Source organism: Triturus cristatus, chromosome 11, assembly GCF_964204655.1.
Source record: "Triturus cristatus chromosome 11, aTriCri1.1, whole genome shotgun sequence".
Taxonomy (NCBI): domain Eukaryota; kingdom Metazoa; phylum Chordata; class Amphibia; order Caudata; family Salamandridae; genus Triturus; species Triturus cristatus.
Genome location: NC_140594.1, coordinates 1,031,832,498 through 1,031,847,068, shown reverse-complemented (window position 1 = coordinate 1,031,847,068; position 14,571 = coordinate 1,031,832,498). Strand labels below are relative to the sequence as shown.

The 14,571-nt window shown below is 45.7% G+C and overlaps 1 protein-coding gene across 1 annotated transcript in view; it reads right to left on the bottom strand.

The window, feature by feature from the left end:
• The window catches only part of PPM1L (protein phosphatase, Mg2+/Mn2+ dependent 1L), a 562,116-nt gene extending 547,777 nt beyond the window's left edge, over positions 1-14,339 (bottom strand). The window contains exon 1 of the mRNA XM_085635226.1: positions 12,965-14,339. Coding sequence (XP_085491352.1) covers positions 12,965-13,363 — 399 coding nt within the window. The 5' untranslated portion in view covers positions 13,364-14,339. The remainder of the gene's footprint in view (positions 1-12,964) is intronic.
• Between the last annotated feature and the right edge of the window lie 232 nt (positions 14,340-14,571).

The following is a 14,571-nucleotide window of genomic DNA, read 5'->3' as shown; positions in this document are numbered from 1 at the left end:
ACTCTATCTTTAATTCAAGTTTCATACTACTTCCCGGTACAGCTGGTACCTACAGGGAAAGAGTCAGGGTGAAGTTCATGCTGGAGGTTGACATTTAGTTTTTTTCCCTACACGCAGTGCTTATTTGAGCTGGTGATTTCTGGTGCTCGGCACCTAATTGTCAACACCATACTTAGAACAACCTACCACATGGTGGCGTGAGCAGAACAACGGTTGTTTATTAATACAATATACATTAAAATAGTGCTCATACCTGCCTCCCCAGCCATTCCTTTAGCTTTGAGACCTGGAATGATCTGAACTTCTGCATTTACATGCGAGAGAGATGGTTAGTAGTTGTTTTGGCAGCGATGACAAGGGTGATAGGTGATGCAAGCTGCAGTGGCCTCCTGGTCAGAGCCCTGGCACTTAATATTTGACAAATTAAGCACTGCCTATGAGGCGCCCGCCTCTTGATACACCACATTCCCTTCCATTGGACCCAGGCCATGGGTCAATGGCTGGTTGTGACCCACCATCACGTCTATGGTTTGCCATCCAATTTATGAGACACTTTATGATTTATGATGGGAGAACACTTATTATATCAAGGGAATGACACCTTAGCTCATTAGCAATTATATGAGCCAGAACGATTTACTAAGATGCCAGGACTGTCAATCAAAAGAAAAATATCGGCTTGTCCCTTGCAACTCCTAGACTCAGAGGTGGCAAAATTAGTGGCAAGAACACAGTGGGGCAGCTGGGGCTCACTCTTAAGGGCGGACTCATTCCTCAGTGTTTATTGATAATTTTTATTGCAAGAATAGTGAATTACAGGCCAATAAAAATATTGAGCAACAGGATCTGGAATAGGATCATAAGTAAGTAAAATGAAATGCTTTTAAATGTATGCGGGTGAGATTGTCTTTGTGCGAGAGGGCATGTGTATGTGCAGCCATGTTTGTATGTGGAAGCGAATGTGTGTGTGTGTGAAAATAAGGGAGTGTGTGTGTGTGATAGGTAGTTGTTAGACCTGGCATCATTGGCGTGGGTCTCCCTTCCTCTTTTCGCTTCCTATCTTTTATGTTGGCTGGATTTAGATGCTCTGGGCGCTGTGCCACTGCTAATCAGTGCCACAGCGTGAATTCTCCCTGTGTAAAGATGACTGTATGAATTGGGATAACCATAATTGGCTGGTTTGGTTTACCTGTCAGTCCCTAGTATAAGTGCACTGTGTGTGCCCAGGGCTGGTAGACCAAATACTGCTGGTCGGCCTGCAGCGCAGATTTGCGCTACCCACAAAAGCAGCTTTTAAAGTATGTTTCAGACCTGCCATTGTAGAGTCTACCGGCAGTCCAGACTGCCTTTGTAAATGTGAGGTGCACCCACTTCCCAGTCCCTGCACCTTCCCTTCGCACCTTGTAAGACACCCCTATGGCAGGGTGCATTGTCTGTGACAGGAAGAACATGCCTAGGTCTGTGTAGCATGTCCTAATAGCGAGTTACCTTCCATTTCACGGTTTACTATTGTGAGGCTATCCATTCTCATAGGCCAGAATGGGCAGGCGGAGTATTACATTCCATAATCCTACCTGCCCCCAGGAGCCTGATAGGAAATTCGAATTTGATATCTTTAAGCTCAGGACATTGAGATACATCTTTTAGTAAGGATCATTTGTATATCCCGTGTTCGGAAATGCCTCTTCTAGAAACAAGGTATTTTCTTGCCTAAGCTTTCCTGTAGGCTTTGCTAGAATGTGTATTGGCCGTCTGGTTTTGCATTCAGAGCATGGGGAGGGGTGACTTTGATCTGAGCAGGGCCGTGCATGGCAAGGTGAATGATGGCTCCACCTCCCACTGGACTTCTGATAGCAGACCCCCTGATTCTCAAAGGGCAGGATGTCGCCTCGTTAACCAAGTGCTCCCCGACCCCACCAAACTGGTTCTGGCTGGATTCAGTGATTTGTGACTTCAGAGAACAAAGACATTTTAGGTATAAAACGCTGCGCTGAAACCTCTTTCAAGTGTGTCCCTTCTGGATGTCAAGACGAAACTCTGTCCGAGTGAACAGAAGAAAGGACTTTGAAACTTTCACCAAGCTTGCTGAAGAAACTACCCGAGGGCCTGAATTGAGAGCACCTCGTGCTGAAGTCTCAGGGACATTAGACTTCACCCAGTCAGCCGTCTGAATTCCTGTGCGAGGGATTCTACTTGCAGGTGAGGCCTCCGTCGAGTTATCCGGAGCCTCTAGTTCTACTGTGAGGAACGCGGACTGGTAACCCTTGTTAACTCGGTGTGGGCCGCCGCAGCTAAGAGAAAGCTGCCGCTGCTGAGAGCCCGCCTTAATTTGGACCTTCAGAACCTTCGCTGAATTTGTGTGGGCCGCCGCAGTAAAGAGAGAGCTGTAGCCGCTGAGTGCCCACCGTTGTGCCAGCATGGTCGAGATCATCCTTTGTCCTGTAGACCACCGCAGTTAAGAGAGAGCTGTAGCCGCTGAGTGCCTGCCGTTGTTCCAGCCTGGTCGAGATCATCCTTTGTCCTGTGGGCCGCCGCAGCTAAGAGAGCTGCTGCCGCTGAGTGCCCGCACTTGTGTCAGCTGTGCCTCATCGTGACTTGTCCTGTGGGCCGCCGCAGCTGAGACAGAGCTGCTGCCGCCGAGTGCCCTCACAGTAGCCAACTTTGCATCATCGTGATTTGTCCTGTGTGCCGCTGCAGCCCAGAGAGAGCTGCTGCCGCTGAGTGCCCTCACCTTTGCCAACTTTGCATCATCGTGATTTGTCCTGTGGGCCGCCGCAGCTAAGAGAGAGCTGCTGCCGCCGAGTGCCCTCACAGTAGCCAACTTTGCATCATCGTGATTTGTCCTGTGGGCCGCCGCAGCTCAGAGAGAGCTGCTGCCGCTGAGTGCCCGCACCTTTGCCAACTTTGCATCATCGTGATTTGTCCTGTGGGCCGCCGCAGCTCAGAGAGCTGCTGCCGCTGAGTGCCCGCACTGTTGCCAACTTTGCATCATCGTAATTTGTCCTGTGTGCCGCCGTGGCTAAGAGAGAGCTGCTGCCGCTGAGTGCCCGCACCTTTGCCAACTTTGCATCATCGTGAGTCGTCCTGTGGGCCGCCACAGCTAAGAGCTGCTGCTGTGAGCCCACCACAGACCTGCACGACGAGAGTCATCGCCACCACCAGCCCGGGTCGCACGCACGCTGCAGACCACTGCGGTAAGAGTTGTGGTCGCTGGGAATCCGCCTGTCACCGTCTCCGCTTCTTCGAGAAGCTGCGTGCTGTGTCCCCTTCCAACCACAGGTATCTGGTGCGCAACGGGCCACGTAGACCCAGGCCTTGAACTCAGTCAGTGCCACGTTCTGGTGAATACGTTATTGCATTTTTAAGTCCATACTGATTTACGTGCATTGTGGCTTGTTAAAACGCTTTGAGAGTCTTGTGTTAAACCTTAGATAAAGATACTATTTTTCTATACCTACTTGAGTTGTGTCCTTTTGTGGTGTCGTTACTGCCTTATTGTGCATGGTCATAAATGCTTCACACTCTGCCTCTGAGATAGATCTAACTGCTCGTGCTACGTTACCACAGAGTTGAGCAGGGGTTATCAAAGGGGGTAGCCCATTTGCCCTGCCTTAGGAAGAAGGGTCCCTATTTGGACATTGGCGCCAGCCATTGCCAACTAGAGACCCCCATTTCTAACAGTAGTTAATGAGAATGAATTACAGTGAGTGTCAGAACCAGTGAGTGATAATGAGTGAATTAGAGAAGGGTGAGTAAGAGTGGGTGAGAACGGAAAATACTGAGCGTGAGTGAGAATGAGTATGAGTGACAGTGAGCGTAACTGGTTGAGCATAAGACCCAGAGTGAAAGTGAATGAGAATAATTGAGAATAAGTGCAAGTCATTGTAAGAACGTATGAACGAGTGAGATTAAATGTGAGTGCTGGACAGTGAGTGAAAATGTATGACTGCAAGTACGAATGAGTGAGCAAGAGTCAGGTGAACGAAAGAGTATGAGAGTGAGTCATTGAATGTGAGTGAGATTGTGTTAGGTTTATGTGTCTGCAACTGGACCTGGTATACTTCTTGGCTTACAGAGGCATGCATGGAAAAATGCTGGCACTTATATACTGGAGGAAATACGTGCATATGGAATACCCACAGCAAAGTGCTGGCACACTGGAAGTAAATATTAGCATGGGACACCTGTGGGAAAATACTGGCATACTAGAGTAAATTTGTGGTATGAGGTAGGCCCACTATGGCATATTTCAGGGGGGCATTCATGACAAAATGCTGTCATACTAGATGTAACGTTTGTCATAAGGCTCACCCATAGTCTTTGGGCAGCAGTAATAGTAAACGTCCGGCACGAACATAATGTATAACATTTGGGCTAAAGGGGCACCCATGACAAAATGCAGGCCCTGGCAATGGTGGCAATTTTGATATATGTGGGTGGCACATGGGGGCACCCTTAGAACATCCGTTTTAAGCCTTAACCGATGCAGACTGTTAAGTTTTACTGGCTTGTCACATCAAGAAAGGGCTTGAATATTAATGTTTTTCATACCCTATGGCTTTTTAGGCAATGTTTGTGAATATTGTGCTTTAAAGTACACAATCAGAGTCCATGTGTTTCAAATATTTCTCACTGAGGAAAGATTACCCCCCCCTCCCCCAACTTCCCTCCAGGAAAACTGTCATTAGAGTACATTTAGTGAGGCATGGGGCAGTCCATAACTGGGAGCTACAGAAAAGCTGCTATTCTGTCTGTTGGAGATGTGTGATTTGATTTGACTGCCATAGCTTGGGCTGCAGAACATGGATCGTGCATAGGGATATAATCTAAAAGCTTTCTAAACCGACACTCAGGTCATTGGCTACAAAGACATTTGCCCTTAACGAAATGGACCAATGACAGAGTGGCAAGGACCATCGGGTACTCCGAATCTGTGTAATATAGTCTTGTGGCTTTAGTTTGCTCAACACCTATGTTTTACAATCTATGTCGGCAGCTGTAGTCCGGAATAAAGAGTAGGTACTCTAGTTCTCACATAATATTGTAGGAAAAATATTGAGGATCAAAATGTTGAAAAAGCATTCAAGTATAGGTACGTATATATTTAATACTTTTAACTCTGCATCTACATACCTTGTATATATGTACACATATCTGGACTTCAGGATAGTAAACCTATCGTTATATAGACTAGCACGGTTGATATTTTACCTGCAATGTTATGTTAGGATGATGTTTCCTACTTGATATTCTCTACCTCCACCTGCCTATGCAGGTGAGAAAGGGATTTATGAGGACGTTTAATATAGCCTTATAGCCCGCCGCAGCGGGCTATACCGGCTATTAAAGGCCCGCTGCAGCGTTAAAGGCCCGAGCCGAAGGCGAGGGACTTTAACAAAAGCAGCGGGACTTTAATTGCCGGTATAGCCCTGCTACGAAGGGCTATAAGGCTATTAGAACATTCTGCCACTAGAGGGCAGAATGTTCTAACAAATAAAGCCTTCATTGAAATCCCCTCAGGCTCCCTGAAGCCTTTGTTCACAGCCAGAGCTGTGAACAAAGACACATTGGAATGTTGGAGCTCCGGGCCTATACCAGCCATTATAAGCCCGGAGCACTCCATTGTTTTCAATGGAGCTCCCAACATTCCAATGTTCTAATATAGAAAATGAAAATATAACTCAAAGAAGCTATTGGTGATGCAACAGACTTAAATTCCTGCCTTGGACCAGTTCCAATAGTAAATAAGTAATAGTAAATGCTTCAAATCCTCAGAGAGCCCCATAACCAATAAGACTGCTCAGAGCAAGTTCAGCAGCAATGATAACACCAAGGTTTCTTGAAGATTCAGTAGAAGGTCATTGAGGGGCCCACAGGAGAATGCAAGATTAAGAAACTGGGAGCTTCTGCCTTAGGATTCGGCATTTGGTCTTTAATCCATTCCATTAGGAAGTGGCACCCTATCTGCCAGGTGAGATACTAAGACCTACACGGATTTCACCGTGGAGCTCCTATGCGTCATCAGCATACGGATGCAAACCTAAGCCTTCTTTCCACACAATGTTCAGAACAACATTAATGCCAATGTTCAGAAGCAGTGGTGAGAAGGGCACACCCTGTGGAAGTTTAATGGGCAAAGAAGAAAATAAAACACAAAAAAAGCCTTTGGTCATCTCCCTTCTGGTGGTTTCCCAAGGCCCAATCTGAACCAACATAATGTGTAAGCGGAGATGCTGGCAATCGCAACTAGTGTTTATCAACTTACGGAATGATCCACCGTCGAGAGTGGCTGAAAGTTCGCCAAGAAATGGAATGGTGAATTGAATCTCATCCACGAAATTCAGGAATTCATCTTGGACATTTAACCATGCTGCGCTCGCTCACACCTGGCCCGAAACCAGACTGAGCTGTATCAGATTCAGTTTTTTTTTAGAATTTGCTTAAGGTAGCTAACATTCCGTACAACCTCTGCTAAAATAGATGGGATAGCAATCGAACAGCAATTCCTTCCTCAAACCTCATTTACAGGTCGATGCAGTGATAAAAAGGGAACAAATGTGCTCTTTTAAAGCACTGCGCCAGCTTTCAGTTGGGTGTTCGTTCTGCCATTGATGGCAGCACAACCTACAAAATGTGAAGGATTTCCACCTCCCTTTGCAGAGGTGCCCTCGTTGTTTTTCAATTGGAAGTCAGGATTTTGAACCTCAGGTGTAGGCGAAGAATTGCCAAAGAGGACCCACACATTGAGCTCTGTCACAACTGCATGCCTTTGTCTACCAGAGACCCCTCCTATTACAGCAAGCCAGGCTTGACTACATGTCTGTTACAGCACTAGGGTGTTAAAGGGGAATATCCAAATATTGATAACTGAGCCCTGAACAATTGCACCTTGATTGGGCTTGGATAAAACTACCTTTACCTGGACCATTTCCAAATATAAGCTCCTGAAACTGGATCACGTACTGCCGCAAGGGAACCCCTACACCTGGTCGAAGTTTCATGTCTGAGCAATGCCGGTATCACGTCATACACAAGTTCGACATCTCAGAGCCATGTGCACAGAGTAAGTTCTGACTCAAAACTCTGGGACTGAACCACAGCAAACAAAGCCAAACCTCTCCTTTAGTGCCAACGTGCCTTGAGAATCATTGGACAATGTTTTACACAATTGTTTCTATTTTTGCTTTTTAAGAAAGTAACCGGCAATCATAACTATCAAAATAGCCTTTTTCCCCCATATTTTTGGGGGGGATACATTTTCCACTTCTGTCAACCTTCACATGACCACCCTTTATTGGACTAATGAGAACTCATAATTGACTCCCTCTGTGTAAGTAGCAGATATTAACAATTTTTTTACAAACAAACATAAAAAAATATATATATCATACCAAACATTTTCATTTTCCTCATGCAGCGCTCCAAGCCAGTTCTGAATTGGAGAAATATGCTCAAGCACAAAGTTTCACTTTCACACCAGTCAAATCCCTCCCTTGAACAAGCTTGGAACAAAGCACTATATGCTGTCAATTTATGAACACTGCACAATTGGTGTATTCAAGTTGTATTATTAATACTAAGAAGGCATCCTCAGCACACACAGATGGTAAATTGATTACACTTCAGAATATATCAGACCATGTGCAGGCCTGTAAACAAAACCATATAAAAACCATCTTAAGACAGAGGTTTTTTTTCACCTATTATTCAGTGATCTTAATCTACTTTTGTTTGCTCGTTATTTTTTGGCTTTTATAGCAAAGGTTGTCCCCTTTCTCCTGTCGCAGTTTTGCATTTTTTTTTTTTTTTTTTTTTTTTTTTTAAATCGAATGCCAAAATAAGTCCCCATTTGAAACTAAAAGGGTAAATTTGTAAGCAACTATTACATTTTCCTTGAGAGATTTGTGTCATATGAACTGGACGGCAATTATCAATCATGCACGTCAAATGTATGCATGCACTTTTCAAATACATTTGTGTGGGATTCCATAGGGAGGGGATATGTGTGTGTTAGGGGACGGGGCAGACTGCCTGGACCGGCCACAGTATGGGGATCCAAATCATGAGGGGGAGGAAGGAAGCAATAAGTCATTTCACCAGTGAGATGACCTAGCAGGTCCCAGACTCACAAGAAGTTAATCACCGCATTAAGTTTCAGATGTTACGACTTCTCTAAAAGAACTGCAAAACACCTACACAGACTTGTACTGGATGGCCAGCCTGCATGCTTTGATGTCGTGCCTTCCTCTGCACACAACACAACTTTGTCAGTGCCAGGCCCCTTGAACCACTCTAGATCACTGTGACTCTCCTCACCACATCACTAATACTCATGATGGGCACACAACCAAAATGCATCCAAGAGAATAGACTTTCATCAGAATGGAGAACAAAGCTCGACCGCATGGCGCAGCACAAATACAGGGGTGCGCAATTACAGCGTTAGTATGTTGCGCAACGGGCCTAGTGGGATGTGGTATGACAACCTAGCACCTTGAGACCCTCACGGATGAGTAGTCGCGCTACATAAAATTAAGGATTGACAATTACTGATTGAACCTGCGCAGCAGGTTACACAGAAGGGCATGGGTGTCTCCGGGAAGGCTGTCAAGGCTCTGGAAGGCGCGAATGAGCCTCAAGTGTCTGTAAACATAAATTAAATTGGGGCGAGCCCGAGACTTGTATTCCATGAACAAATAAACAAAGAAAGAAGAGGAAAAATGTCGCAATCTGGGTAACAACATGCCGCTGTAGAAGGTTCAAGAACTGGATGCAAAAATAAGGCAAACTCTTCTGCTCAAACGACCCTACCTCATAAAAACCTTACAGTATTATTGTTGTTGTTAATAATGTTATTTTACTGCATTGGACGATAGCTGTCCTAAATACTGCAACACTGCAAAGCCTGGAACGCGCTCTCTTAGGCCCCGGGCTCTGCGGAACAGTCGCCCCGTGAGCCGCGCTGCTCTCTGCACAGCGCACCTATTTTTCAACCATGACACCACGTGTGATTGATCTGTCGGGGCAGCTGTAGGGAATGCAAACCCCGCATGACACAAGGGCGCCAGAGGAAATGAAAACAAGGCCCTGTATGTTCATCTTCCTCGGATGGAGACGGATGGAGTAACTTGGGCCTGACAGGTCTCCGGGCTGGGGCCCTGGGCCCGAGGACAACACACACTGCATCTTAAATTCAGAGAGGAGACAGCAGGAACCCGGCCCTTAACTATAAATATTGGGGGTCCTCGAACCGAACTGCGTCAAAGACTCAAGCAAGAAGCCAGAAAAACTTCAGTGAAAAAATTGAAATTATGCGGTAAAGCACTGGAACGAACGGATGTTTGCTTTTCTCTTGGATCTGACATTAATCGTGTTCTTGGTAAACACAGGTCAGCTGACTCCCCATGTGCTCATTTCCCATTGTGAAGTTCAACATGCAGCCTGAACATTAAAAATAATTACATTGCCTGTGACCACTTGTTTGATCTTGTGCAACATACAGTCATAGTAAGATTACACAGTTTTTTCACTTTCTGTAATTGGACTGTAAAAGAATAGTGGGAATTGAATCCTCCTGCATTCCTGACCAGCAACATGCAGTGCAAACTCTACTCTAACCTTTACAATGGCCAGATGACAACATTTCATCGGGACACAAGGATCCAGTTGTGGGCTGTAATTTTGCAAATCACTGTTTTCAGATGTGTTACTCCAATTGGTCTACAACTCCACCAAACTTCAGAAACTAGACCTACCAAGACAATGTTAAGAGAGTCTTAAACTGGAAAATCTTTTCTCTAGTTTGTCTCTAGATTAGGGAGTGCTCCCTCACATTTCAGAGACTATCGATCAGTTGCTCTAAGGAGCGGATACAGTGGGACCAACTCGTAGAATAATTCAGCTTTTGACATCATCGGTAATAGAACGTTCCTTAGTTTAATAATCTGACATTGAAGACAATGGACTGTAATTAAGACAGTTTTGTTGACTGTGAGGTCTGGTATATTTCTTCCTCTTGGTAGCAGTTCCGCATTACCAAAAAGGCAAAGTAAGCACCGGCCTAGGGGCCCCAATCGTTTTAGGGGCCCGGTGACAACGGATCAAAATAATATTGATTTGATCTTGTAAGAAAATTACAATCAAGCTTTCTTAAATGTTGGTTCCAAAAGATAGAAAAAAAAGAAATGAACTCAAAGAAACGAAAACTTTACATTAAAGACTCCACAGAGAAAATACTGTATTAATGTAAATGTACTCGTTAACAACTTAAAATACATAAACCAGAGACATCAGATTCACTTAACAGTTTGTCTCTTAAAAGCTCATCTTCTGGCAGCTGGCAGTTTGTTAAAAAAAATCCAGTGCATTGATGTTAGAATATAATTTGCGCAAGGGGCGTAAGGTCGGCTGCCTAGGTGCCTCCACAGGCTTTAATCCAGCGCTGCTTGGCACCTGTGATCTAAATGCTGCTCGTAGCAGAACTTCTGCTGTCAGGTGTTCTTAATTGGAGAATTCTCTGCTCTGAAATTTTCATATGTTCACTAACATCTGCTCTCAATGCTTTTAACATAGCAAAACTCTGCTCTTCAGTGTACCAACCATAGTAAAGCACTGCTCTGGTGTGCCCTTCAAAAGAAGGCCATTGGCTTTCGGATGGTAGGTGTGAATATGGGAAAAGTCGGCTGATGGAAGTTATCGAATGAGTAAACATTTGATCTACACAGATGACGATTTGCTGCACCTATATTTAGGGACATCGTCAGTGGTTGATTTGTAAAAACAAATTAAGTGCTAGGGCTCTCGTCAGGAGGCAACTTGCACCAGCCCATTTCTCTCGTTACCACCGCCTAAAACAGAACCAACTACTAACCATAAAAGTGGGAGAATGTGGCATAATGGCCGGAGCAGCCGACTTCAGAGCTGGGTCACGGGGTTGGCTCAATATCCTGTGATTCTATGCAAATCACTTAATCTCCCCATAAATAAATGTGTCCTTAACTGAAGCTCATGAAAAGCGCAGGTATTGATGATTAAGTGCCGGTGCTGAGCACGGTAAACCACCGGCTCAAATGAAGCACTGGAAATTGTTGTTCCAGCATTGGCGGTTTCTGACTTGCACAACCACTGATCTACTATGGTCATAAGTCAACCTGCGTTCCACTCTCCCCACCTGCTCTTAAGTATTGCTAAGTCTGTGGACCTCTGCCCGTCACAAGTCAAAATCTAGAACAGTGGTCTGCAAACTGTGGGTGGGAAGTCGAACACTTTGTATGAACCTGGAGGAAAAATGTCACGCCAAGTACTGCAACTTTAATAAAAGAAAACAAAGTGGAAATAGGCACTCTTATGGGCCATCAGTAATGCCCTTTGTCATTAATGCCCTGGAAGAGCGCAGGAGTCAAAGGGAGGCCTCTAAACACCCCTTAAAGTCTCATGCCTCATTTCGGATAAAGGATGACCCTGTGGAGACAAGCTGTGGCAGGTACACCAATAGCGTGTCGGCAATGATAAATGAGTAAGGTTTTCAAAGGGATAATGTTACATTTGTTCAGAAGTGGCAAAAGTCCCAAGTCTTCCAGCCAATCCTGGTATTTTAGCCAACAGCACATTGCACAATTAGACTTGTAGTTTTACTTTCATCATTGTAAGTACATGCCCAAAGATTCCAGCATGCAAAGTATGCCAAGACTGGCAGAGGGTGCATATCATGATATGGGGCATATTGCCAGCTACATATTCTAATCTGGCACACTAAAAAGCAAGAACTGACAGTTTTACTTTTAACATTGTAAGTACATGCTCAAACATTCCAGCATGCAAAGTGTGCCAAGACTGGCAGAGGGCGCCAATCATGATATGGAGCAAATTGGCAGCTATATATAATAATGTGGCATAGTAAATAGCAAGAACCGCCACTAATTTATGTCTACATTTCTTTGATGCTTTCTTAAGTCCCTTTCACTTTTTAACTACTTTGTTAACAATGTATTTTTAATTTGACTTATGGTTTTTATTCGGGGAAAAAAAATAAAATTAGATGGAACATTGCTACTGGGCAGTTATTTTAATATGGCAACCTGCCCTGTGACCCGACATAACATTTTTGGCGTTATTGGTATATTTCACATTGAATATATTTAGCATGAGAACTTGAAAAACACCACTGAAAATTGGTTTTGTGCATATTTGCGAGATGGTGCGCCCTCAAGCCCCACTAAAATTCTTGAGCTTGTTACAGTATTTACCATTTGATAGAATATTTGGGAGAAAGTATGTTTTTTGGTGGCCCAATGAAATAAATATACAAAGGGAGGGGGTTTAAAAAGCTTGAATATCATTTGTAGAAGAACATCTACTACACAATGCTGCAAAGTTAATTGAGGACCACATTAAGCGGTTTCTAAATAGAAAACTTAAGCTACAAGACATTTCAAATTGAATTGAATTGTATTGCGTTGCAGTTGCATTTATATAGCACCTACTACCCCTGACGAGGCGTCAAAATGCGATTTTGGCAGGTAGCACGCCACTCCCGATCCAATAAAGGGTTAGTGGTGAAATTAGTATAGTGAAATATGAAAGTAATTTGAGTGGTGGATATGTTAGTCAGTAATTTGGATTGAGAAAGATAGTGGAGGGATAGAAGAGGGAAAAAGGTTTGCATTTATATAGCGCTTGCTATCCCCGCCATGGTGTTGAAACACTTTTTGGCGAGTAGCACGCTACTCCGGAACCCATAAAGGATCAGTGCTGAATTAGTATAGGGAAGTATGAAACGAGTGGTAGACATGTTAGTCTGTAATTTGGATTGAAAAGGATGGTTGAGGGATAGAAAAGGGAAGGATTTAAAATGTGAAGCGGCCCTGCACAAAGATGACAATGCTCGCAAACAGCTTGCTCTGATGTTCCTATGTAGAGTCTTAAGCGCTAAACCACAAACTGTAGCACAAGCAAAGCATCCTACCTCTCCACCATGCCCATCGAAAATACCAAAGATGGACGGATGGCTTTTGTTGACCAGGTCGGTGATGACCTGGAAGCGATCTTCCATGTGGTCCCGCCTACCCTGGATAGAGTAGACGGCCACGTTGTTGCTCTTGAATTCCCAAGTCTTGGAGAACTCGGCATCCAACACATCCATGCCTCCGAGCCGGTCGTTCTGCATGATCTCAGCCACCTTGCCCTTGACCATCTGAACAGCATCTCGGCTGGACTGCACAATGGTCTTGACCTCATCTGTGTGGAAGAAGTAGCTCCAGAGGGCCAGGCTGATGCACAAAAGGAAGAGCGTCTCCGGCCTCAGCAGGAAGTAGCGCATGATGCGGCCAAGGAGGGACAGCAGGGTCATGGTATCCTCTATCATTTATAACTAAGCGCTAGCGGGGTGGGGGCGGAGACAGAAGACCTGCTGGGGTCAGTTCATTATCCAGGTACCATATAACCTGTGCTGTAGCCCTCGAAGAGATGCCAAGGAGCTGAGTGCACACAAGACAGAGTTAGGGAGAGAGGAACAGGTGCTGAAGCTTGGTCAAGAGTACTTGAGTGATGGGGAACCTTAACTGAGTCACTAGTAGGGAGGGTAGAGAATGAAATAGGACAAGGCTGGTATCATCAATACAAGGTATATTTGAGTGCGTGAGTATAAGCAAGCCTTGCAGCTGGGTCAGTAAGCCTGTTTTCCAAAGAAAAGGAACACTGTACTGCCGTGCACCAATAAAGAGAATTGAAGTCTGGGCACAAAGATTGCCAGGCACGGGCTGTGCAGTTAGTAAATGATCCACACGCAGGCTGTTGTGCACCGACTGGGGGTCGTTGGTCAATCTGGACTCTGCGAATATAGCAGGCAGGCAGTCACTCAGGGGGTGATGTGCTCCGAGACCGCTACCAGCGGGAGCCGGCCCGTCTGCATGCAGCCGCAGGAGTCACCGGCGCAGACTCTGGCGTGAGTGCACCGACAGGCTCGGGGGTCAGGGACCCGTGCACCCTCTTCTACAGTGAGTACACAAGCAGCCGCGGGAGTCACGGGCAGAGCACGCCGCTGCTGCACTTCTCTCTCGCAGTGCAGGGGAGTCCGCGTGCAGGCAGAGGGCTCCGGGTCAGCACAAAGCTGGCGCGTGCTAACGGCTGCCGCAGCTGCGGGGCTGGCAATCAAGGAGGCGAAGCTGCTGCAATGATCGCTCACGCGGAGCCGCGGCCGCCTCTGCTCTCGCTGTCAGTGCCGGGCACAGCTGTCACAGAGCCGCGTCCTTTCTGCGTCTACTTGGGGGCATACCATCCCGGCATCGAGCGAGGGGAGCCCTTGGAGCGCACCATCTGCCGCGCAATTCAGTGAAGTCTGTTCCGCGCACGCGCAGTGTCCTGATCTTGGACAGCAACACCGACACCTAGCCGGGCAGTTTGCGCATGCGTCACTGACGGTTTATTTATCACTTACCCTGGATACCTAGTTTAGACAACCCTCACGTCCCTGCACTTTTCGCAATGAGCACGTGCGACTGGAGCGCTACACTTGTAACCGCGTAAAAGAACACCATGATAAGATAACGGCATAATAGAACACGGTTTCTAAGA